This window comes from Argiope bruennichi, chromosome 1 (assembly GCF_947563725.1).
Source record: "Argiope bruennichi chromosome 1, qqArgBrue1.1, whole genome shotgun sequence".
NCBI lineage: Eukaryota > Metazoa > Arthropoda > Arachnida > Araneae > Araneidae > Argiope > Argiope bruennichi.
Window position 1 is genome coordinate 112,429,500 of NC_079151.1, and position 27,283 is coordinate 112,456,782.

The window sequence follows — 27,283 nt, forward strand, 5'->3', positions numbered from 1 at the left end:
ATATCATGATAATATTTTGATGTTGCTTAATCTTTTTTATATTAATTTTTAAAATTTTGCTTTTAATTATAGTTACGATGAAGTATACATAAAAGATGTATTTAATTTAACCAATAGAAATGTAAGCATAATTATCTACTAAAACGTTGAAAATTTTTTTTCGCGAAATTTACTTAAATTTGTTTTAGAAATTTATTCAAATCTGAAAAAGAAAAAATGTCAGAAAATAAATTTGAAATTAATTACACTGAAAGTTTTTTTTCATTTTAAAATAACATAAAATATTTTTTTGCGATAATATATTTTTAAATTATGGATGAAAAAAAAAGATTAATTAAAATATCGAATAAATACTTATTTTTTCTAAAAGTTACTACCAGCGAAATTTGGCGTTGGTAAGTCCATTTGTCATGTGGTCTACCCAACGCATATGTCCGAGGTTCGATCTTCGGCCTGGGCAAGGTAGACTAGGCATTCATCCCTTCAATGGATCAATAAACTGAGGACCAAGCATGCTTGGGGACTAAACAGGCTAGGCTAAACACCTAACCTGGACATGTGCATTGCAACCTTTGGTCAAGAAAGCAGATATGGGCTTTGTAGCCTTGGCCCACATGGGCTGTCGTGCCACTGAGTTTTGTTTAAGTCCAATTGTTCTTTATTCTTTGTGTGTTTTTTTCATCATGCGTTATAACTTCTATTTACAGAAATCATGCCAACATAATAAAATATGTTAATAATATAAATATTTTAACCTTGGAAAATTCTCAAATTTCGTATATCGCTTCGAAAACTTATCTGAAATATAACAGCAAAAGTGTCGAAAGTAGGTTAGAAAGTCTATCAGGAATACAACTTTTTTTTGGCAAAGAATATATCTATTTTTTATTGTAAACATATCGAAGAGATGATGTCAGGAAATATTAATATTTTGTTAGCATCTTCTGCATTATAAATGATATAAGTTGCATCATTTTAATGGGAAATTCTATAATCTGAAATCAGTTTTTTAAAGTTAATTACGTACTACAGAAAATATTAAAATGATATATTGTCATCGAAAAACACAAGTTTACAGAATTTGAAAGTACCAGCACATCAATAGGGAATAAAATTCGATTGCAACTTTCTATCTTGACAAACCTAGGGCAAATGAAATAAAAAAATGTCTTAAAAGTCTGACTGATGCTTCTTTATTCTTCTTTCAGCCTCCAACGTCTTTTCATTCCTTTTTATGTTTCGATTTGAAATGCAATTCAAGGTAGTTAAATACATTCACACTATATTTTTGTTGTTCTGGCAACTGAAAAAGAAAATTTATCATTTGAAATTGACAAATATGTTTTCAATATTTTTATTTTATTTACTTATTTATTTCACTTTCTGAAGAGTTGTTGCAACACATCCTTGGTATCCTTTCAAAAGATAATTTCTCAAACTCTTGTAAATCTAGAAAAGTAATTTTCCTATTCCTACGATAAAGTTTCCATTAATTATTATATCTTTAAAATTCCGTTTATTTAAAGTGTCAATAAACATAAAGAAAATGTTACTAATTTTTCTCATTATTTAATGTTTTCAAAATATCAAATCAGCACTAGTGTTGTTTTTTTAAGTTTAAAGTATTATATGTTATGCAAAATCGTTTTGCCAATGAACTTAAAAAAAGTTCTTTCATGGAAAAATAAAGAAATTTATTTTATTTGTTCTGTATCTGATGTGTTCCTTTTAATGGAGAGTTTCTTGATAGTTGTAATTGAATTTTCACTTTCTTACGCAATTTGTTTATAAAGGACAATTCTTCACAAGCTGTAATTTATCGTTTAATTTTTTATCGCTTCTTACTAATTGTTCCGTTTCAAAACTTTCTTGCAAACTTTCAAATAAAAGTGTTTGACTCTATCTCCTGCATTGCTGATATTAGGTATGACTGAGAATGCCTTACGAGATTTTGACTCATGATATTTAGGAAATATTGATCTTTGACGTATACTTTGGGCCGCGGTGGCCTGGTGGTAAGGTCTTGGCTTCGGAACTGGAGGGTTTGAGGTTCGAGACCCGATTCCACCGAAGAACCATCGCGTAAACGGGTCTGGTGCGCGTTAAACGTCCTCTCGCTGGTTTGGCGTGGTGTGGAAAGGGGGGTGCCAGCTTAGGTGCCGTCCTCGTCATCTGACCGCGGTTCAAAATTTTGAAGTTCGTTCCAAAATAGCCCCAGTGTTGCTTTAAAACGGGACGTTACTATAACTAAACTAAACTTGACGTGTATTTTGCGCTTTTACTAAATCCATCTTGTGATCTTCTACTGAGTGGTTTGGCGATTAATCCTTGGCATGTGATTAATAGCCGATTAAAACTAAAACTTAACATAGAATTACAATTCTAGTCACGAAATCACACATAGTATTTAAATTATTATGTTTTCAAGTTATCGTTTTTACATGCTTATGAAAGTCCAGACCTATAGATGACCACCGTTTTGTCGGAGCAAATTGTGAAATTGCAAGATATTTAGACTTGGGATGTTAAGTCTGTGAGCCGAATTTTATCTGTCTAGTGCACTTAGTTTTTTAATTATTCATTTTAACTTATATTCAAACAACCAAATACACAAAAAAATTTGGAAAACACAGAACAATTACAAATTTGGTATAAAAATTGTATGCCAAATTTCATCTATCTAGCTCAAAGAGTTTTTGAGCTATCATGTTTCAGACATTCTGACATACATATGTTTCCAGAATGTGTTTTGGGGACTCGAGGAGATCTGAAACATAAAGAATCATCAAAATCCCGAGTTAGAATTTCTTGACTATCACAATACCTTCTCTACATTTTTACAGGGAAAGATACAAAACACGCTTATCTGGTAGCTAGTCATGTTTGAAGAAAGGTAATCTGAAAGGTTTGCGAGAAATATGAAAACTGTTCTATACTGAGACAAAACAAATCTATGGCAATAAACTAAAAGAGTATTTATAAAGATGTCCTTTCATACATTGAAACTCGAATTTATATTTACTTAGCCTCCTTTATTCACAAATATAGCCGAAGCTATAGTTTTCTTTCTTTGGATTTATGATTTGCTGATATTTTTTTGCTGTATCATATACAGGTTAATATGATTCTCGATCGTATCTGGTACAATCGATAACTAATTATTTTCCCGTCAATAGGTCTTGAAAGTCGGCCACAACAAATCATGTCGATACTGTTTCGTTCAATGGTGGTAGAATTGCCAGCTGTGCACAAGAAGAGGTAGATATTGAAAAACTTTCTGCTTTCAATACTTACTATCAAAACTATCTGTTGTTAATTGATATTAGTTTTAAAGGTTTTTATCAAATTACTCGCTGCCTATAACTTTGATTTTAATTTTGGACTTTTTCTGTTTTTTTAAAGCTTATTAAAAATAAGGACTTTTTATAAAACTTAAAGACTATTAACAAGAATTTAATTTACAGTTTCCAGTGCTAAATTTGATAGATCAAAGTCAAACTATCTGTCTCGCTATACCACTAACCTGCGCATGAATTCTCTTTTTATCATCGATAGTGATTCTTGATATATTTAAATTTTAAATAAAAAAAAAATCAATTCTTAAATAATCAGATTAACTAAGTTTAACTTTTAACTTTAATGAGTTTAATGATCTTTTAATTTCATTATTTTTGATCATTATATTGTTCTAAATTCCTCTTCAATAGCAATATTCAAATTAAATAACTCGGTCAATTATAGTTAAAGAAGAAGGGAACAATTTTGCATAACTTTGTAGTGTATCTAGAATACATTTTTCCACCAAATGTAAAGATGAATGTGTCTTGAGTGTTTGTGTATTTGCTCTTCTCAGGACAGACCGTTTGATTTGGAGTTTTAAATTTGGTCAATGTATAATTTGGAGGTTAGAAATTTCCTTATAAATGCAGTTTTTTTTTTTGAAATTTTAATCAGTTAAAAGAAATTTTGGCATTTTTTCGCGATAACTCTCAGAAATATTGTAACACAAAATTAGATTTTTACACAGTTTTAAAATTCAGAAAATGTTTTTTTAAATCATTTTTTTTTTCTTTTTAATGATTTTAATTTAATTGTCCTGCAAGTTTTTTTCTCACTATTAGCACTGTCATGAAAGCCTATAAAACAGTGAACAGCTACGCTACCCGAGCAATTGCTTTTGTATTGGGGTCATGTTAGTGGGCTGCGAACCACAAGGTCCCAGGTTCTATCCTCGCTCGTAACAATCTTCCACAGCACTTTTAAAAAAAAATTACATTTTTTATAACTATCAACAATAGATTTTATTGTTCGACTGAAATTAAAATCGCTTTCATTGCTTATCAAATGTATGATCGCATAATTTCATACAATTTCGAAACTTTTAAAGAAAGCTCTTTGTTTTGTGTCTGTATAGCCTACATAAGGAATAAGAAAATGAAGATAGTTAAATTTAGAAAATAAATTATTCGGACACTTTCGTTTTTATACCTCGTTTTTCTGTTATTTCATGAAACTCGACTCGATGTAGATCGTTCACATATATAACGAATAAAAGAGATGTAGAACTGTTAAAACAACAGGTCTTGGTGTTTGTCAAAATTTATTGCTTAAAAATATTGTCTTGGCGAAATTATGAATGTTAAACTATGTATTAAAGCTTTAATTAAAAGCAAACACAACTGGTGTTCAAAATTAATCAGTTTATTTACAAAGGCGGAAATTTGGATTGCGTAATTTTAACCAGTACCTATTTGTCACAAATAACATAATACATAATTCTTAAAATCATTTATAGGATTTAAGATAGTAAATGTGCATACCATTCTTTGACAACTCAGAAATTAGCCATTGAACCACGATTAGAATGAACTTCCTGTATAATTTAAGAGTTAATTTCTTTTCCTGTTAAAAGATAAAGATCTAAACATTTCATTATTAAATCAACACACATATCTTCAAAAGGATTCCGCTTTCAATACTATATGTATCAGACGCAGATATATCCATATCCTCTATTTGACTTGGTTCTATGCTTATGAATCTACATACAATGTCAACACTCAGAATCCGAGTTCACACAAACGAAGCAGTTGTTAAATTAAATAGAGAGCTCCTCAAACATTAGGTCTCATGCAGCAGACGGCTTGGGCTTCAAGGAAGACCTTTTCCGAATAGTATCTTCTTTTTAAGACATCTTTTGATAAACAAATTCCTTAAGATGAAATGCTTGAGGCATTTTAATTAATTTAATAGAATATCGACCAGACAGAAACTTCTTCCGAGTTTGCTTAAGTCACTTGTTTTGGAGGTGGTTTTAAAGGATTATGCAGATTAGTTCAGAGCTGATTTGACCTTTGCAGATGAAAAATTCTGCATGTTTGTTAAATGAAAAAAAGTGTTATTTTGATGTAGCGAAAAATTCGTCATGATAACTTTAGAATTCTTACAATTAAAATTTCCTATTCTTCTAAAGTTTCTCTATTTAATCTTGTTATTTTTCTTTCCAAATAATTAAAATGTTATTGTTCAGAAAAATAATTATTAGAGAAAAAAAAAACTACAAAAGTTTAATGAAACGACATAAAGATAAGAAAAATCTTTTCTTTATCTATTTTCATAAAAATGTTATATAAGATTATGTTTTCCTTCTAAATTGAAACAATTATTTCAAAAAAGTACTCGCACGGCATTCGTATAAAATAATTTGTAATTTGTAACAATTTCAAGTAGCTTAACTCCTTAATCGCTTGAATTTTTTAATTAGATTATACATCTTGTTTCAGAAATATTCTGTCTTACAGATTAAAGCCCAAATACTTAGAATATTTGAGGTATTTGTGAATTTTGTGGGAAGTTTGTATCTCGAATGATAGCATCACTAAATGATTTATTGCTTATAAATTTAAGATGCATAATGCTTATTAATCTTAAATACTTATAAATTTAAGATGCATAATGCTTATTAATCTTAAATACTTATAAATTTAAGATGCATAATGCTTATTAATCTTAAATACTTATAAATTTAAGATGCATAATGCTTATTAATCTTAAATACTTATAAATTTATGTAGATTTTTATCAATTTTGTAAATATGTTAACTGTATATCTATCAATGCTTTTGCATGTATATCAACGAGATAGCTGAAGGGCCACGGTGGCCTGGTGGTAAGGTCCCGGTTTATGAGCCGTAGCGTTTCAGGTTCGAGACCCGATTCCACCGAAGAACCGTCGTATAAGGGGGTCTGTTGCACGTTAAATCCGTCATGCCAAACGTCCTGCCGCTGGTGTGGTGTGGAGAGGGGGATGTCAGCTCAGGTGTCGTCTTCGTTATCTGACAGCGGTTAAAAATTACGACGTCCTGTCCCAAAAATAGCCCTAGTGTTGCTTTGCAACGGGACTTTAATATAACTTAACTAACTAACTAAACGAGATAGCTGAAAAGCACAATGAACTTCAAAAATGAGTTAGTTAGTACGTGTCCTTGTGATTATTGCTATAGTTATGAGTCAAATGTTGGTTTCAGTCGTTAAACAAAAGAAAATACATATTTTCTGGTGCTTGTGTATTAATCGGATCGTGGCGATTAATCACAAACAAAAAGAAAAAATCAGAGATACACATTTACGGACTCTTTCGTAATTGTTCGCCAATAGCTTCTATGAAATACAATTCCAATGCACAGAACTGTTCAAACTAAAACTCTAAGCCTTCATAACTTTCACGCCTTTGTCCAAAGAGCACAATTTTATCTGGGTTGATTGGTTGGCTATGAGTTTTAGTGGCGCAAGAGCGAACCTTGGCTAAACTGCGCCAGTCGTATGGTTAGAATAATGACAATCGTGGAATAGAAACAACGTTCAAATAATTGTATCAAAAGATTTTTAAAAGATTGAATTCCACACGGAAAAAAGTTAAAAAATGTCATTAGATATAAAATGGTATGAATTAGATATCACCGTAAAAACCAATGGCTCTTAAAAACTGAAAAAGATTTCTATGGGGCTTTACTCCCACTAAGTTTGATTAACACTGAAAACAGTATTGCAAGTAGGACATTTTATGTGGGAGTGGGGCCAGAAAATTTCAGGGTGACCTATCCCGCTAGCTTGTTTTAACCCTTATGTTCATTTTGTATAGTATACCATACATACAACTTTATAAAAATATACTACCACTATAAAATAATTTTTAACTAAGTTTTATTAAACACATGACATTTCTAGACGTTTATTTATACTTCAAAAATAAAAATAGTAAAAAAGCTACCTATATAATTTTTTTTTTTTTTTGCTTTTTCTTCAAAAAAGCAATCTTGCCACGATAAAGGTTAATGTCCAGTTATTAGTTCCCTAGTAATAAACAGTTTTCCAAGGTGTTTTTTTTTCAGTATTGTTTATTTACTAGACAATGTATTTCTTTTCACAACACCTACATGCCTAATACTAATTATTCAATTATATAATTTGGTGCAATTAAATTTATTAACACGATGTATATTGAAAATGGTTTTTTTTTTAATTTTGATCCTTTATTTCCATACAATATTCCCCTATTAAGCTTTAGTAGCAACATAATCGAAAATAAATGGAATAAATTAAAATATACTGAATAATTTTATTCTACATAAAAGCAACACACATTAAAAAAAAATCTATGATAATATGATCTAATTTGTCATTACAAAAATTAGTACTTATTAATTTATAATATATCACAAAACGAAGGCCAAATTTTCTAATAAGAAATTCCTATTTTATGCAGCATAGCAATCAAGGATTTCAGAAGAATACATTTTTTCTTAAATGGACTATGTGAAATTTATATTCATACCTAAAGAATAATTTTAGTGTTTAGTGATTATGCTAGTTTGCAGAATCATTCCCAGAATTCTAGTTCCCAGAAGCTGTGTTTCTGTTTCATCACTCACTTATTTATATGAAAAAAGAAAAAGAAAAAAAAATGGTCGCACCTTAATCTTGTATCTGTAACCAATGCACTTGTTTTATAGTTAGATTGTAGGAGGCTACTTCTATGGATTCTGGAATTATTTTTAATCAATAATTATTTGATTTATAATTGTCACATTTTTGACCTTTTCATTACAGACTAAAATAAAAATAATCAAAATTTTATAATAATAAAAAAAGGATTTTCTGCTTTTTGTATGTTTAGCAAATGAATGTGGAAAAATTACCTCTAGTATAAGTGATTTAATTAATAACAAAACAGCTTTTATATTTTGCATATAAACAACTTTATATTTTCGCATATAAGATTTTAATAATTGAAATAAGAGCATTTTTTTAAAAATTGGATTGCTGTAAATAATAGAAACTCTTTCTTCTGAAAAAAATAATGAATAAAAAAATACCCTGAAAAACCTTGTGAAAATAGTTTTCTTTCAGAAAAGAAAAGAACAAAGTCTTATTCCTTAAATAAGAAGTGAAAAAAAAAGTGCTGAAACAGCATATTTACTCTATTGAAATGATATTTTCAAAGAACAATGTGATATGAATATTAATTGTTTTACGTCCCACATTACGGTGGCGGAACTGTTGGAGGAAAATCATCATCAACACTTTTTTGTCATAAAAAAATTAATTAATTTCAAGTAAAAAGAGAAGGAAGAAAAAAAACTCGAATTTTGTCACGAGCGGAAAGATTTTTTTCTTCTTTTTCGTTCTAGAAGTGAAGATAAAAACTTCAAGTAAATCCAACTGAGACATTCTCTCCACAGACATTACCATTTGAAAGCATTAAAATGAGTTTAGAAAATGCACAAACTTTGAGAATTTTTTTTTATATTTACTTGAAATCCTTTTAGAATCATTTTTTTTTAAATTGAGGAAATAGGCTCATACATATCACCACCTTCCTAGACAAGAAAAAGCATAAAACGGATACATTTTGTAACTAAAAAAAAGCAAGAAAGAGTAGAACTATTCGAATTTTTCTTTGAAAAAGTATTTCTTTGGTAAGAACTTGTGGCTCTGGCATATTCAGGAATTCACATGCATAGCGATTTCTTGGGTAAAATTCTTTTTTTTTTCAGCAAAATATACATTCTTATTGCTCCGTGGGGTAAAAATCGAATAACAAATTATATGCTATGAGCATGAAAGAACTGAAAAACTCGCATTTGAAATACTCTGACAGAGAATATTTGTATCCCGTGTAGAAAGGGTCTCAAAAGAATCTAAAGCAGAGAGACTTTGTCTTGTTGCAATGTAAAAGATATAAAATGTTAATCTGTGTTTGCACATTTATTAGTTTTTTTAATGTTATTATTTGGAATATTTTGGTTTAATTTGTCTATTACCCAGTTACATTTTATCTGATTTTGTATTTTAGAATTTGTATTTGTATTGAGATACCATGCATTTGGCAATTGTATTTAAATTTATGACATGAGAGTCCATCTTCAGAACACTTTTTGCAAAACAACACTTTTGTTGTAGTTAATGCAATGGTTTCGGATAGATTGGACCAATGTTTCGAGAAATTAGGGATGCGAGTTTGCTTGGCACAGCAACGTCATCTTATCAATCACCAGCTGAATTAATTGAATTAAGAAGGTTATTAATAAAGAAAAATATAAAAACAATAATTATGACCATCAAACAATTATTTTTGAGTTTTCGTAAGATATTTTTTACAATTATGTCAAACCAGGATTTGTAACTGAAATTACTCTTCTTGAGATAGTAAAATATGACATCCACTGAAAGGCTTTGAATTCATTTTATTGCATTTTAAAATTCTGGTAGCTCTTAAAAAATTCTGCTTTACTCTCTTGAAGAAAAATATTTATTCTGGGTTTTGTTTATTGGTGGGGTATATTTATTCTTATGTAATTTTTGGCAGTTAAATTCTTCTCAGTTCACGGCTTTGCACTTTTTGAGTAGGCCCAGTCAGCAAAGGTCTTTTTCTATTTCTATCTATTAACACGTACACCAAAATCAATACTGAGTCATATTATTTAGCATTTTAGAATGCGCAAAATGTGAAAGTGCTCAATTGACGTATTTTATTTAGAGATAAAAAAACTGTTGAACCGCCTGTTTGATTTGTTTTCAAGGAACCATTTGCTTCTTTTATCAATTTGGGAATAGCTTTAATCAATAACTTGAGGCAATATGGTTCAGCATATTTTTGGCAGCCTAAAATACGCAACAGAGCTTCCTAAGTAAATACCGACTATGATGATATATTCGCACTGTGTAATCATTAATAAACTGAAGGTAGAATATAATGTTAAAATATGTTTTCCATTATTATTAGATTGTAATTTGTTGCTTCCTGGTTTCAAAATATTTGTTTAGATATCCAAAAGGCTATTACTTGTTCTAAAGAGTTGGTAAAAATCTTCTCATTTTAAAAAAATGTGCATCGACAAATCTATTCAAAAATAAATTTGTGATCGAACGAATCAACTATCTAAAACCAGATAAAGTTAGTTTACATACTGCCATTCAAATTTTGCCAAGTTTCTGCGAGCAGTTTTATTTCTTAACTAATGAATTAAGATTTTTACATTTCACCTCCAATGACAATAATTCGTGATTGCGATTACTCATTTTTAAAAACAAGAAATAGAAATGTTTAAGAATAATTTTAGATGAGTTTTAACAATTGACTGGCATCGTGTAATTTCTGAAATCATGTGACCAAAATAAAGACATATTTCATTAATTTGACAAGGTTTAAAATTTACCAACTCGTTCTTTTTTTATAAAATTTCAACTGCATTACCAAGACACTGACTCTGAGTAATTAAAAATTGTTTTAAGAATACACTAATAATAATAGACTAAACATTACCATCCTAATGAGCACAAAATGTCCAGCAATATTGGTTTAAAATTCAGAAAATCATAAAGCATCGCCACATATTACAATATCTTGAGAAGATAGGGATGAAAATAGCTCCAAAGTATACATATATATTTTAAACATTTCTAAAGAAAACAGTTTCTACTTATAAGACAAGCATCAATAGTACTTCGTCAAATACTTTTGAAATCCACTGAGCAATTTTTCATTTGATACTTCAGAAATAGATCAACTCAAATAAAAATTATAAAACATGCACAATACCATTTGTCACGTGTTTATGATGTTGTGGTGAAAGTTTATAAGCCAGTTAACAGCTATGCTACACGAGCAATTGATTTTGTATTGTGGTCATGTTACTGGGCTACGAACCACAAGGTCCCAGGTTCTATCATGACTCATAAACATCCGTCACAATGTCATTGAATTGGCTTAATGGTATAAGAACATGAAGCATTTTTTAAATCGTTTATTATTAGGCGCTTTATTAAGAAAAATGAATAATCTATATCTATACTAATAAATAAAGATGCATGTGTATTCTACAAGTTAGAACATTTGACCTATACCAAAGTATGTATGTACCAAATTTGGTACATACATACTTTGAAAGGTGGAATTGTACGCCTCGGAACGATTTTTTTAAAAATTTTAATTAATTAAAAATCAAGCTGAATTTTGGCATTTTTTTGTGATAACTTCTAAAGTTATCACAACACAAAAACGATTTTTATATCAGTCTAAAGTTAAAAATAATTATCTTTTCAAAGAGACTAATGATTTAACCTAAAAATTAAGTTCTATTTTTAATAAATTTACAAAATATTTTTAGCACATTTTCGAACAATATTTTTTACAGAAAGTAATATTCGACATTCAAGAGCTTATAACGGCTTGCATGAAAAAATTAGGTTTTTTTTTTCAACATGTCGTGAACATGCTGAAGAAAGCTCAAATTAAATAATTAAATTAATGTTCACTACAAAAAAACATAATTTTTATTTCCGGCGCGTGTCTGTATGAAATGAAGTAAATATAAAATGTGATATTTTCTGAAAACTTAAAAGTAAAACGAGTTATCTTTAACCTTTCACCTTTTTATTAATTCATCAATTCGGTTTTGTTAAAGATAAACATAGTTTAATGTATACATGATATATTCTCCAATCAGGCCACAACATCTAATTTCTAAAACGTTAATAGGTTTATAATCTATTAAAAAATGGGTTCGAATGAAGTTATGTATGAATTTTCGAATGAAGTAATGTATGTTTTTTACATAGTTTGAATAAATAAACGCTCTGACGAATTAAGGATTTTATATTTTTATACAGACCCTCTATCTTGAGAGTCATATTTAATAAAATATTCTTGAGATACAAATATTTTAAATATAAAAGTTCTAAACTTTTGGGACTAAACTAATTGATCTATGGAAATTTGAATATCATTATTCTACAAAAATGCGTGGTTTTATACAACGGCATCGATCGTCTTGTGGAAAATACGCCAATCAGCGTCCAGGCTTTGATTGGCTTTAAATAATAAAATTATTTATTGTCCTGAAATAATGATATTCAGAGTTTTATAATTTGGTCAGAAGATTGAAACATTATAGTGACAAGATAATTTTACTGAATATGATTTACAGAATAAAGAGTCATGCATAAAATTTAGTCTTCATAATAATTTTCAGCAGAACATTTATTGACTAAAATAAAATATTACTTACCGTATATAAATTTTTTTTAAAGTAAAACCGAAAACTGATTTTTTTAATGAAGAACCAGATAATTTTTTATTGAATAATTCTTTGAGATTTTGGATAAATATTATGTAGTACACATAAAGTTTCAATATTGAATGATTCGATTCAATGAATACTTATATTTTTAAAAATGTATTTGGTTTCAGTACAAACAGTTTCAGTTTTTGTACTTTTCGAAGTTAATCACATTTCGTTTCAATTTTAAGTTCAAATCTTATGGGGCTCGAAAGAAAATTAGAGAGATTCATGATACAATGACCAGAATATCGTAAGGCTTCTAGAGCAATGTGAGTATATAACTATCAAAATTTGAAGTTTAAAAAGATTTTGCTAATGAACGTATTAAAAGACCAAGATTCATAAAATATATAATTGAAAATTTTAACAAGCCTTAATCTTGACGAAATGACTGTTCGATGAAAGATACCCAGTATTTAATTATTCACTAAGAAAGGAATTAAAAATTCATACATTTCAAAGTCATATAGATTTATTTGTTAGAAAAGGCCATTAAATGACAGAAAACCAACAGTTAAAAACTCAAATTATTCTAAGATTATTCTTTAAATCTGACTCAACAAAAATTATGAAAATTAACGCACAAAAGAATTCGTAGCGTAAACATAGAATCCTACCCCATTTGTCTTCAGGCTTTCTCTTGTAGTTGAATTTTACTCTGTAAAGGATATAGATACAAAAAATTAGTATTTTATAGAAAAAAAAAGAATAGTTCAAATAATACAAAGAACAAAATTTTATTATATAGAATTAATTTACGTTTAATACAGAAGATATATTAGAAAGTACGCAAAGCACTTTCTGAAATAGTATTAAATTATGCATTTAAATATGTAAACTAAGCGAATAGGTGAGAACTTACAATAAAAAAAATAATCAAGAAATTGGCCTTTCCGAAACATTTGATTTCTTAAAAAATATGTAACCGGATCAAAATCATAAAGTTAACAAAGAACAGAATTTTATTATCTAGAATTAAATGACGTTTAATACAGAAAATATATTAGAAAGTATGCAACGCACTTTCTGAACTAGTATTAAATTATGCATTTAAATATGTAAACTAAACGAATAGGTGAGAACTTACAATAAAAAAAAATAATCAAGAAATTAGCCTTTACGAAACATTTGATTTCTTAAAAAATATGTAACCGGATCAAAATCATAAAGTTAACAAAGAACAGAATTTTATTATCTAGAATTAAATGACGTTTAATACAGAAGATATATTAGAAAGTATGCAACGCACTTTCTGAACTAGTATTAAATTATGCATTTAAATATGTAAACTAAACGAATAGGTGAGAACTTACAATAAAAAAAAATAATCAAGAAATTAGCCTTTACGAAACATTTGATTTCTTAAAAAATATGTAACCGGATCAAAATCATAAAGTTAACAAAGAACAGAATTTTATTATCTAGAATTAAATGACGTTTAATACAGAAGATATATTAGAAAGTATGCAACGCACTTTCTGAACTAGTATTAAATTATGCATTTAAATATGTAAACTAAACGAATAGGTGAGAACTTACAATAAAAAAAAATAATCAAGAAATTAGCCTTTCCGAAACATTTGATTTCTTAAAAAATATGTAACCGGATCAAAATCATAAAGTTAACAAAGAACAGAATTTTATTATCTAGAATTAAATGACGTTTAATACAGAAGATATATTAGAAAGTATGCAACGCACTTTCTGAACTAGTATTAAATTATGCATTTAAATATGTAAACTAAACGAATAGGTGAGAACTTACAATAAAAAAAATAATCAAGAAATTAGCCTTTCCGAAACATTTGATTTCTTAAAAAATATGTAACCGGATCAAAATCATAAAGTTAACAAAGAACAGAATTTTATTATCTAGAATTAAATGACGTTTAATACAGAAGATATATTAGAAAGTATGCAACGCACTTTCTGAACTAGTATCAAATTATGCATTTAAATATGTAAACTAAATGAATAGGTGAGAACTTGCAATAAAAAAAAATAATCAAGAAATTAGCCTTTCCGAAACATTTCATTTCTTAAAAAATATGTAACCGGATCAAAATCATAAAGTTAACAAAGAACAGAATTTTATTATCTAGAATTAAATGACGTTTAATACAGAAGATATATTAGAAAGTATGCAACGCACTTTCTGAACTAGTATTAAATTATGCATTTAAATATGTAAACTAAATGAATAGGTGAGAACTTGCAATAAAAAAAAATAATCAAGAAATTAGCCTTTCCGAAACATTTGATTTCTTAAAAAATATGTAACCGGATCAAAATCATAAAGTTAACAAAGAACAGAATTTTATTATCTAGAATTAAATGACGTTTAATACAGAAGATATATTAGAAAGTATGCAACGCACTTTCTGAACTAGTATTAAATTATGCATTTAAATATGTAAACTAAACGAATAGGTGAGAACTTACAATAAAAAAAATAATCAAGAAATTAGCCTTTCCGAAACATTTGATTTCTTAAAAAATATGTAACCGGATCAAAATCATAAAGTTAACAAAGAACAGAATTTTATTATCTAGAATTAAATGACGTTTAATACAGAAGATATATTAGAAAGTATGCAACGCACTTTCTGAACATGTATCAAATTATGCATTTAAATATGTAAACTAAATGAATAGGTGAGAACTTGCAATAAAAAAAAATAATCAAGAAATTAGCCTTTCCGAAACATTTGATTTCTTAAAAAATATGTAACCGGATCAAAATCATAAAGTTAACAAAGAACAGAATTTTATTATCTAGAATTAAATGACGTTTAATATAGAAGATATATTAGAAAGTATGCAACGCACTTTCTGAACTAGTATTAAATTATGCATTTAAATATGTAAACTAAACGAATAGGTGAGAACTTACAATAAAAAAAAATAATCAAGAAATTAGCCTTTCCGAAACATTTGATTTCTTAAAAAATATGTAACCGGATCAAAATCATAAAGTTAACAAAGAACAGAATTTTATTATCTAGAATTAAATGACGTTTAATACAGAAGATATATTAGAAAGTATGCAACGCACTTTCTGAACTAGTATTAAATTATGCATTTAAATATGTAAACTAAATGAATAGGTGAGAACTTGCAATAAAAAAAAAAATCAAGAAATTAGCCTTTCCGAAACATTTGATTTCTTAAAAAATATGTAACCGGATCAAAATCATAAAGTTAACAAAGAACAGAATTTTATTATCTAGAATTAAATGACGTTTAATACAGAAGATATATTAGAAAGTATGCAACGCACTTCTTGAAATAGTATTTAATACGTGAGAACTTACAATAAAAAATTATGAAGAAATTTGTCTTCCCGAAACATTTGCTTCCCTCACATAAAAAATATGGATCTGGATAAAAGTCATAAAGTTAACCAGTACTCAGATTTTTATTTTCAGTGATGCACACATGAGCGCTTTGTAATTTGTATTAAACCGAGGAAAACCACAATTTTGAGTCTTAATTTTGACCATTACGAACTATGATTTGACACATATTCCAAATTTAGTAACATCGTCACATATCAATTAACGTTTATCCTATTTTTTTCCTTTTTTAAGTTAATTGCGTTTACTTGAATGCAATGTACAAATCAATGGACTAGAGCTTTATTTTATTCAAAATTTGATAAGGATCTATACTTCTGTTATAAAGTCGAATTTTATTTTTCTGGTTTTCTGCATTTTCTATTTATCGTGCTCTTTTAAATTGGACGGGTAGATAGTTTATGGATTTCTTCTGAATTTATATTGCTCAAAATTTAACAGAAATCTACAAATTTAATATTAAGATTATATACCAAATTTCATCTGTCTAGCTGAAATGATTTCCGAGTATCCGTGTTCGCAGATTAACAGTATGTGAGACAAAATTTTAAAAATATACTTTTCAGTTTTAGGAAGGTCTGAAATGTGGGGATGTCATGAAAATTTTAAGGCCGAATATTTTGAAGATGTCAATACTTTCCCTTAATATACATTGAAGGAGAAAGTAAAAATACTCCTGCATTTTTAAATAGGCGAGACTGAGTTTTTTCGAAATATGCTTGTATCTTTTAATGTATTTGTGATTTCTTCATTACAGCTATTGCATTATATAGTTTAACTCTATATTTATTATATGCATATAAAACCTCCAGAAATGTTTCTGGTTTTAGCACCAAATATTTTTTTTTCGAAATTTGTGGCTGTTACAATATGTCTAAAATGTGGGACAAGTTGTATCAAATATGAGAAAAGTTGTAACAATAAAAAATAATAAATATATATACTTAAATATAGATAGCTCACTCTTTTTTGATGACATCTACTTTAACAAAATGGGTCGACATGACTATATTGTTGTACGATACAAAGAAATCATCGAAGGCCGTTAGAGGAGTCAAATTAACTTAGTTCTGTGAAACAATTTTCATGAATGATGTTATTACACAGAAGTGTAATAAAATTATAAGCACAAAACATCATATAAAGACATACAAATATGTGGTGGTAACTTCATAAGCCAGATAACAACCTGTGGAAAGGAGTGTACACTTTTGTCTAGTGTCTTTGTTACTCGTCAATGAACCCTAACGTAGCGAGTTCGAAGCTCCAAATTGCACATTGGTGATCCTGGTTCTGAACAACCACATCCTTCGTTCAGCTGGGCCGCGGTGGCCTGGTGGTAAGGTCTCTGCCTCGGAATACTTTCCCGCTGGCGTGTTGTGGAGAAGGGGGTACCAGCTCAGGTGTCGTCCTCGTCATCTGACCGCGGTTCAAAATTACGAGGTCTGTCCTAAAATAGCCCAAGTGGTGCTTCAAATGGGACGTTAATATAACTAAACTAAACTAAATCTTCGTTCAGCTGTCGTGGCTCCATCTACCGGCAGCAACCACTCACACATGCTCGCCGTCGCCCACCATAACGCTTGGCGCGATAATCACGTTCGTCGCTCGCCATAATTGGCGCGATAAACTTCGCCGATTCACTGGTGGGAGAGTATTGTGGTTGTAACTTCATAATCCAGATAACAACTTCCGGAAAGCAGCGTACGCTTTTGTCTAATGGCTTTGTTACTCGGCTATGAACCCTAACGTTGCGAGTTCGAACCTCAAACTTGCACAAATATTATAAGTAGGAACGTTACAATAATGATAAGAGAATTCTGATTGTTTAACTAGAACTCAAACTATTGCTAATGTCTAGATAGAAAAAAAAAATTGGTGAAACTGGATCCCTTGTTGAGATTGAGCATTGTATCCAAGTTTTATTTTGCAATATCTCTCGAAATGACAAAGACAGAAGATCACTGATGATCGTTCGAGGATCTATAAGCATTTATATGAAGCAAAAATTTCGAAATTTATACAAAGCTTTTGACTGACAGCTATGTTTCGGGTTTTCCTCATTGGCTATGTTCAGTGAAACAGATTTTTTTTTTATGTTTCTCGAGATTGCAGGACACAGGAGAATAAGCTACCATTTATGATATATCTAGAAATCATAAGCACTCAGAAAGAAAAGATCATTAAGTAATGTGCTTTTATCCAAACCAGTAGGGCACATTTAGCTGGAAATCTCTGTCGCAGAATCTTTCGTACCATCATACAATGAGCAAGACTTTTTCGATTTCCGGTAGCAACATCTTCAACGCTAAAAATATCCATTTGTTTTCATTCTCAACCAGGAAGAATATGGAGTCTTCCTATTACTTTAAATTTTTTAATCATTTACTAACCGCTACGATCAGACATTGTTCCATGTCAAACCTTTTTCAAGCTCCAGAATATGCTGGAAGAGCAACAAATGCGTTATTGTCCTTTTTTATTAAATAAATTTCCAAAAAGAGCCTTTTCTTTCAACATTAACTTTATTCTAAAGCTAAGAGTCTTGATTCTTTTCTGTAACAGTAAAGTTGTTCAGCATCAAACGAATCATGGACTTTGGCTCAAAGTATATGTAAACATTTTGAAGTTGCTACTTTGTCAAAGATTTGGATATATTAGGTAGTTTCTATATTTTTTGTGTAACTAAATAAAATCAAATGAACTATTAAACTTTGCTACGTTAACTCTTTAAAGGGCCATTTTTTTATCTAGTCATATTATGTTAAAATACTTTTAGGCTTGAAATGAGAATAAGAAAAGGGATTCATTTAACTTATTAGGTAAATTTAATTTGATTAATGAATTAATTTGGTTAATTAATAATTAAGTAACAAATCAAGACACATCATTTTGTGTGAGATAACGAACTGAAGCATCTAAGTTTCTGTCTTTCTAAAAAATTTGTCAGAATTTATGCCAACCTACATAATTTCATACAAAAATTGATAAATTTGGTGGGACGCATACTTCCCACGGCCCTAGAAAGGGTTGTGGTGGTAACATTATATGCCAGATAACAACTTCCGGAGAAGAGAGGACTCTTTTGTCTAGTGGTTATGTTACTCGGCTATGAACCCTAACGTTGCCAGCTCGAACACCAACCCGCACATTGGTGACACTGGTTTTGAACAACCGCATCCTTCATTTAACTGTCGTGGCTCCATCTAGCGGCAGCAACCACTCACACACGCTCGCCGTCGCCCGATATAACACTTTGCGCGATATCAACGTTCGTCGCTCGCCGTAACGCCTGGCGCGATAATCACGTTCGTCGCTCGCCATAACTGGCTCGATAAACTCTACCGACTCGCTGGTGGGGGACTGTTGTGGTAATAACATTATAAGCCAGATAACAACTTCCGGAGAAGAGAGTACTCTTTTGTCTAGTGGTTATGTTACTCGGCTATGAACCCTAACGTTGCGAGTTCGAACCTCAACCCGCACAGGGTTAATCAAAACAATTTCGAAAATTCGCTTTAGATATAAGGGCAAATCCATCTATAGATAAAAAAAATGCAATTAATTTTGTTTGGAGGAAAGGAAGGCATCACTTATATTACATGCTAGTGAAATCATGTTCTATTGTGAGCAATAGAACCACTCTAGAATCCTCTAAATAATCGAACATTAAACATAAGAACATTGTTCAAAAGCTCCAAACATTTTTATACAGAAAAAAAAGTAATGAGTTTAATTTTTAAAGAATGTTTTGTATACCAAAAACCTCCCTACTATATTCTACTAGCCTTAAAGATTACTTCACACTGAATTCACCAATTTATTTTTACGGATATATGTTGGTCACCTCCTGTAACAATAATTACGAAAATGGATAATTGCTGTAATACAAAATTACCTGGATTAGCCGGGCAGTCTTCCGGTTTGATACAATCGGAGAAGAATTCTTGGTCGCGAAGCAGAACGTAACCTTCAATACACATGCATCCATGATTCAATCTGAGCGTGCAGGCTTCCGGCGGCTGTATGAGAGAGAGGCACGATTCCGGGCAATCACCGAAATAACCGATTGTTTTGTTCGCGGGACAGTTGTTAGAAACTAGAAAATAAGTATAAAAAGCATAAAATAATATAAATAATAAGCATAAAATAATAATAAAAAAGAACAATTATAGCAACAAAACAAATTATAAGAAAAAATTGTAATAAAATCAGGAAAGTGCTTTTCCCATTTTTAAACCATTTGATGGAAAATCATTTGTTAATGATATATTGCTTTTAACTTCATTTAAAATAAATATAGTAAATAAAGAAATACAAAATGTCTTCAAAGCAATTAAATATATTCATAGATACGCTGAATAAGCAGTTAGAAATATATGTTTTTATCCTCTCTTTTAAAAAAAAGCATTCAATAATTAGTTGTGGTAATTGTACTATTTGAAGAGCAAATATTAGAAAAAAATTTTAATGTCAAAGTTAAGTATGTATCGCAAAATGTAATATAACATTGCAATATTGCTTTATAAAATTATTATATATATCATTTTTTTAACTTAAAAAATTAGTTTTTAAATTAGGGAGGAGAGCATTTCATTTGTCTATTATACAAATTCAAATGTTTATAGCAATATTGGCAGCAAGGCTTGAAATATTAAAGAGGATCTAGTTGGAAGTTCTTATTCAGTAAAAACAGCTATTTACATTTATGAAATATTGGCCGCCTTTCCCGACCAGCCGGTTGGCCAATCTAAATGCTCGTGAAAATTTTAATAATTAACTATTTTACGTAATTCCTACTTTAATAGCTTCTTCATTAAAATATTTTAAAACTTCAAATTTCAATTCACTCAGAATATTATAAAGGCATTCAGTCATAACATAATATGTATCTCTCCAATTTTGTGTTAGCTCCCGTAAAATTTATGCTTTAAATTAAAGTGGAAATGATTAATCTGCAATTAATATAACAATATTTTTTACTGAAACAAAGCATTTTTTTTTTAAATATGATTACTGAAAACAGAGTCACTAAGCATTTAAACCTTATGGGCACTAAAGAATATCTTTCTTAATTTATGTAGTATCTCAAGAATTTGTCAACAAATTTTTTCAGATTCATCTTGAGCAGGTATATTAATTAACAATGTTTAATTTTAACTGCATCAAACACTAAGTAAATAAACAGAATCGTTTAAAATAATCGATCGAAAACAGGTTTAAAAAATTACTTAAAAAACGATGTACTTAAAACAATAAACATATACAAAAAATATGTAACTAACATAACTAACAACATCCGTTGAAATGTAAGCAATCAGAGTACAATGCGCATGAGTGAATTTTCAACGCCAGTTACGGTAACGCAAATGCGTGAATTTTTCTACGCCAGTTGGGGGAACGCTATGTAGATTAGAAATTTTTAATTTCCTTTAATCTGTTTTATTTTCATTCAAAAGTACTTCAGAATGAATCTGAAAGATGGATTCATTAACAATGTTTAGTTTTAATTGCATAAAACATTAAGAAAATAATCAGAATCGTTTGAAATAATCGGCCGAAAAATGTTAGCCCTAGCCTCATTGCTGTTGGAAAAAAAACTGAAGCCTTACTCATTTGGCGGTGGGGAAAATGAAAGGATTTTTTGGCGGGAAAGTTAGTTTTTAATTAATAATTAAAATTCTAATTAAAAATTCAAAAAAGGGACCTCAGGTGCACATTCCCAACCTCTAAGGTATACATGTACCAAATTTGGTAGCTGTAGGTCAAATGGTCTTTTCTGTAGAGCGCCAACACACACACACATTGAGCTTTATATATAAGTATAGATTATTATTTTCTTTTCAGAAAGGATAGAAATGAAAGTTTTTTTATTAGTTCATGTATATTTGCTGTTTTTCTCTTTATTTAAAATACTATGGCATGAAATTTTTCTTATATTTACTCTAATTACTTTCTCGTATACGTAGTATAGAGTAAGTATTATAATCGACAAAAAATTCGAACTCGACGTTTTGACGAATCTTCACGTTGCAATCCTCCCTCAGTTAGAATAATACATTTTTAGATAATGTCCGTCTGTCTAGCAATGGCAAAGATGACTCATAAATGCTTTGAACTAGACGGATGCAATCTGGTATACGGTCTTCACACCAAATGTGTAGATTTCGATCGAATTTTGAGCTAAATACGTTCTGAGGAAGTCTGTCTGTACGGGTGTTCGAATATATGTTAATGCGATAACTACAAAACTAAGTGAGATAGATGGATACAATCCAGAAGACAAATTTAGCATCTGTAGTGCAGACATATATCAAATTTCTTGCCACATCGAACAAGGTGTTGACGATCTGTTGGTTTTGTACTTTCAGAAACATGTATTCGCGATAACAAAAAATCGATCACATTTTATGTGGAATTTTGTGTTTAAAATAGTAGTTTTGTGTTAAATTTTGATATTAATTTATTTTTATTTGGTAAAATTCGATTATTGGCTAATATTAACACATATCGGGTATTAATTGACAAAAAAGTTCGCGAATGATGACATCATATATTCAGTAAAAATGCTAATATTTTATAGCTTTTGTACGCCAAATTCATTGAAGACGTTTTTTGCAATAGCACTTTTATAAGAGGGTATACGAGAAAGTTTTGTGGAGAAAACTCCCTTTAATCCTTATTCTAGATTTAATATATTTCGATTTAATATAACCAACTACTCCTAACTGTGATTTAATGTATTGAATTATAATTAAGAATATAAAATAAAATGCTATTTTAAAAACCATCATATTTTGTGACACTGAAAAGTAATTTAAATTACTCTAAAGAAAAATTATAATAAAAAGAGAGAAAATATTTAATAGAAGTAATAAAGGTTAGGTTAGGTTAGGTTAGTTTAGTTATATTAACCTCTCGTTTTAAGCAACACTACGGCTACTTCGGGACGAACCTCGTAATTTTGAACCTTGATCAGATGACGAGGACGACACTTCAGCTAACTTAAACTAATCGCAAATCTATACTTATAATAAAGCTCAATGTGTGTGTGTGTGTTGGCGCTCTACAGACCAGACCGTTTGACATACAGCTACCAAATTTGGTACATGTATACCTTGTAGGTTGGGAATGTGCACCTGGGGTTCCTTTTTTCGAATTTTTAATTAGAATTTTAATTATTAATTAAAAACTAACTTTCCCGCCAAAAAATCCTTTCATTTTCCCCACCGCCAAATGAGTAAGGCTTCAGTTTTTTTTCCAACAGCAATGAGGCTAGGGCTAACATTTTTCGGTCGATTATTTCAAACGATTCTGATTATTTTCTTAATGTTTTATGCATTTAAAACTAAACATTGTTAATGAATCGATCTTTCAGATTCATTCTGAAGTACTTTTGAATTAAAATAAAACAGAATAAAGGAAATTAAAAATTTCTAATCCGCATAGCGTTACCCCAACTGGCGTAGAAAAAATCACGTATTTGCGTTACGTAACCGGCGAAGAAAATTCACGCATGCGCATTCTGTTCTGATTGTTGCCATAACAACGTTATCAATGGATGATTTAAATTATTTTTGGGTTAGTTGCATGCTTTTGTAAGTAAATTGTATTTATGTTAGTTATATACTTTTTGTATATGCTTATAGTTTTAAGTACATCGTTTTTTAAGTAGTTTTTTTAAAACCTGTTTTCAACCGTTTATTTTAAACGATTCGTTTTATTTTCTTAGTGTTTGATGCATTTAAATTTAAACATTGTTAATGAATCGATCTGCTCATAATGAATCTAAGAAAATTTTATTGACCAACTCTTGAGATATTACATAAATTAAAAAAGATATTCTTTAGTGCCCATAAAGTTTAAACGCTGAGTGACTCTATTTTCATTAATCAGATTATAAAAAAATGCTTTGTTTCAGTAAAAAATATTATTATACTAATTGAAGATTAATTCTTTCCACTTTAATTTAAAGCATAAATTCTACGGGTGCTAACAGAAAATGAGAGAGATACATATTACGTTATGACTGAAGGCCTTTATTATATTATGAATGAATTATATGATAATCAAAATTTGAAGTTTTAAAATATTTTGATGAAGAAGCTATTAAAGTAGAAATTGCATAAAATATTTAATTATTAAAATTTTAACGAACATTAAGATTGGCGAACCGGCTGGTCGCCAAAGGCGGCTAGTAATCTATAAAATAAAAAAAAATTATTCAATTAGATTTTTCCCTGGGTAATGTATTCCCGGAAATAAATGAAAACAACATTATTCCTTTAAATGCAGATGGAAACTTTTCATACTTTTTTGTAATATTTCAGAAGGGAAAAACATACATGTTTAAAGGGGAAAACATGAATTTTCTATTATTCAAATGAAAAGAAAATCTTTATAGTCTTTAAGTTTTCCATTAATTTTTAATGGAATCTTCAGTTGTTTACAAGATTTTGAAATCAATAGATGTTTTCTCCGTATAGGTAATCACGTCTGTGCAAGAATGGGATTTGACTGCTGGATGTGTCACTCGAGATGATATTAAATGTTTTTCATGAAGATTGTTTTTCTTACGAAGAATCATTGAATGAAGAATCCCTATAATGAAATTTTCTTTGAATAAATTCTCTATTCACTTTCTTTTGAGTATTTTGTTTCTCTCTTTTTCTATTATCTCTTCTGAAGGAATAAGATTTCTATTAGATATAGTGTTTTGATTGGTTCCATGTTTATTTCGTCGGAAAATCAAATTTTTTTGCTTTTAATTAGAAAACAATATAAGTACAGACAATGGGATGAAAATTTAAAAATTGTTAGAGGATGTGTTCTCCCTTTAAACAATTCTTAAGAGACAACATATTTTATAGATCTATGAAAGGATTAAAAGTCTTGATAAAAATTTTTGGACATACTTTTCAACGATTATTTAATATCTTATTTTGGTATAACAAAAGTACTACTCAAAACAGATCTTTAAAATATGTTGGTTAAAATTAAGAGAGCCATAATGCTAAGAATTTAGATTTTTCCTAAAACGATATTTATATTTAAAAATTAAACATACCCCCCCCCCCTCTCAACACCAGCGGAAGGACATTTGGCCTTGATGTATTTAACGCGCAACAGACCCCCTAACACGACGGTTCTTCGGTGGAATCGGGTCTCGAACCTGAAACTCTACGGCTCACGAGCCGAGACCTTACCACCAAGCCACCGCAGCCCATAGAAGTAATAAAACACTAAATCACCCTTGCAATTGCTTTAGTAATTCTTGCATAATTGTAAAAAATAATGATAAATGCTGTACTTACTTTCAAATGTAGAGACGGCCGCAACCAACGCAAAAAGAATGAAAACTTTCATAATTATATTTTCCCTCTCTAAAATCTCCAACATTCAAGATTTAAAACCAGATATATTAAATTATTAGATAATTTAGTTCTTATTTGTTGAGCAAAAGATACCAACCACGGGCAGTGTTAAAAGATGTGACTTCTGTGTGAACTCAACGCTTGGCTTTAAGTCGAAAATAAAGTCTCGCAGGAAACAAAACATGATTACATATTTTATCAAATGTAACGTAATCAGGAAAGAAGTCCTTGGTATTAATTGGCTGTATTACTGTTTGATAAATGAAATATATATGGTAACTATTTCCGATTTTTTTATTTATTGGTTATTTCTAATGACCTCTAACCTATCTAACTGGAAGAATGTTTTTCTTTACATCCGAAATTTTTTTGTTTGCGTGTTGAATTACAACGAATTACGTAATCATGGGTCTAATTATAGCATTACTTAATGCATGCTGTTCCTTAATGTATGTAGCTAGCTATATAAAATTGAGGTATCAATAATTATGCTTAATAAATTTCCCTACTAACATAAAAGCAAATTTTTGATTTTCAGTCCTTTTGATTCTATTTTCTTTTTTTTCTAAAAACGAGTATTTCATAAATAATTCTTAATTATATAACTGCACGCAATTCTTTCAATAAAGATCCATCAATCATGAATTTAATTACATCGTATAGTAAATAATCGTTGATCCATGCATTATAGATATATTTATAAATATGTCTATATGAAATTTATAAATTAAAATGCAGGTATTACGAATCGGTGCTAATTCTTATTCAGCTGAGGACAAATGTAGTGCTGATGTGTTAAAGAACACTATTTAAAAATTCAGTCTGAACTCGTCGAGCACAGATTCATTATTTATTGATGCCAGATATGCATAAAATACGAATGCAAAAACGAATAGCTTCAGTTTTTTTATAATATTAATAATATATAAAATTTTTAAAATTTTATGATTTACATTTTAGAAACTAGAGCTGATATCTTGAAGTTACTCACTTTAATTATTGAACTTATTTAATCTTTGGTACTGGGAAAGTATTAATTTCTACAGTTAATCAGGAATTAAATTTAGAAAAGCAAAAAAGAAATATTGTACAAAAAAAATGCATTTCTAGAATTAGAGCTAAATTTAATGCATGGAGAAACGCAAAATAGATTGAATATTTTCAGGTAAATTAAGATAATGTTTTAGACCCATACATCTAAAAAGTTTTTTAAAAAAATAAATTTCCAAGAAATGTGAGAATATAATTTGCTACAAATATAAAATTATTTAAATTGTAATAATTTCACATTGCATCGCTAATTATAAGAATTCCTTATTACAGCTACATTTATAATTGAATAATAAATTTTTGCTATAGACGTGTATATTTCGAAACTCAATAAAAGGACCATCTTATACAATGTACAAATACATACACCTGAAAGATACAAGGAAATCATTCGATTACACAAAAATACATCACAGGACAAATATGATTCAGAAATATAAATGATAATATGCTAATTTGAATTTGCCACCATTCGTGTAGTCACATGTTGGCAACCCTATTAAAAAACCCATTTGATACCTGATAGTTTAAGATCAATAAAAATGGGGTGCTACACGATAGAACAGCGTGTTAATGCAATATTTAAATTAAATTAAAAACACAGTTTTTTTTATATTTTTATTGAATTGTTAAGTACACGGAATAGGGTTATGCATGGAATAACACATAGAACAAATGGCCTCCACAGCTTTACTGGCATATACGCACTGTTTTATCGAAATTGTCCATGACCATTTTACATAATGTGGATGCAGCGTTGAATTTCCTCCTTCAATGCACGTGTGCTTGTGGGTTTGTTTGTATAGACTTTTGGGGAGCCAGTTCTCACATTTTCGAACTGTTGCCCCCAGACTTCCATTATTTTTAAATATTTTTTAAC

At 29.4% G+C, this 27,283-nt stretch overlaps 1 protein-coding gene across 2 annotated transcripts; it reads right to left on the bottom strand.

Moving 5' to 3' along the window:
• Nucleotides 1-1,107: 1,107 nt before the first annotated feature.
• On the bottom strand, nucleotides 1,108-25,522 carry LOC129976748 (chymotrypsin inhibitor Ani s 6-like). 2 transcript variants are annotated; one of them, XM_056090482.1, is made up of 3 exons: nucleotides 25,294-25,522; nucleotides 19,878-20,078; nucleotides 1,108-1,303 (listed from the first exon to the last, which is right to left on the bottom strand). In XM_056090482.1, exons 1-3 carry the CDS (start codon nucleotides 25,376-25,378, stop codon nucleotides 1,281-1,283), a joined length of 309 nt encoding a protein of 102 aa, XP_055946457.1. In that variant the 5' UTR covers nucleotides 25,379-25,522; the 3' UTR covers nucleotides 1,108-1,280. The 2 variants fall into 2 exon arrangements, with proteins under 2 accessions (XP_055946457.1, XP_055946463.1); XM_056090488.1 differs by lacking the exon at nucleotides 1,108-1,303 and adding an exon at nucleotides 13,078-13,281 and having other exon boundaries at nucleotides 25,294-25,521.
• Between the last annotated feature and the right edge of the window lie 1,761 nt (nucleotides 25,523-27,283).

Excerpts from the sequence above, each read along its gene's own strand:
- LOC129976748 (XM_056090482.1), bottom strand. The coding sequence starts at position 25,378 with ATGTTGGAGATTTTAGAGAGGGAAAATATAATTATGAAAGTTTTCATT. Across the intron at positions 20,079-25,293 it reads GGCCGTCTCTACATTTGAAA|TTTCTAACAACTGTCCCGCG; the intron begins GTAAGTACAGCA and ends CTTATTTTCTAG. Across the intron at positions 1,304-19,877 it reads AGACTGCCCGGCTAATCCAG|TTGCCAGAACAACAAAAATA; the intron begins GTAATTTTGTAT and ends TTTCTTTTTCAG.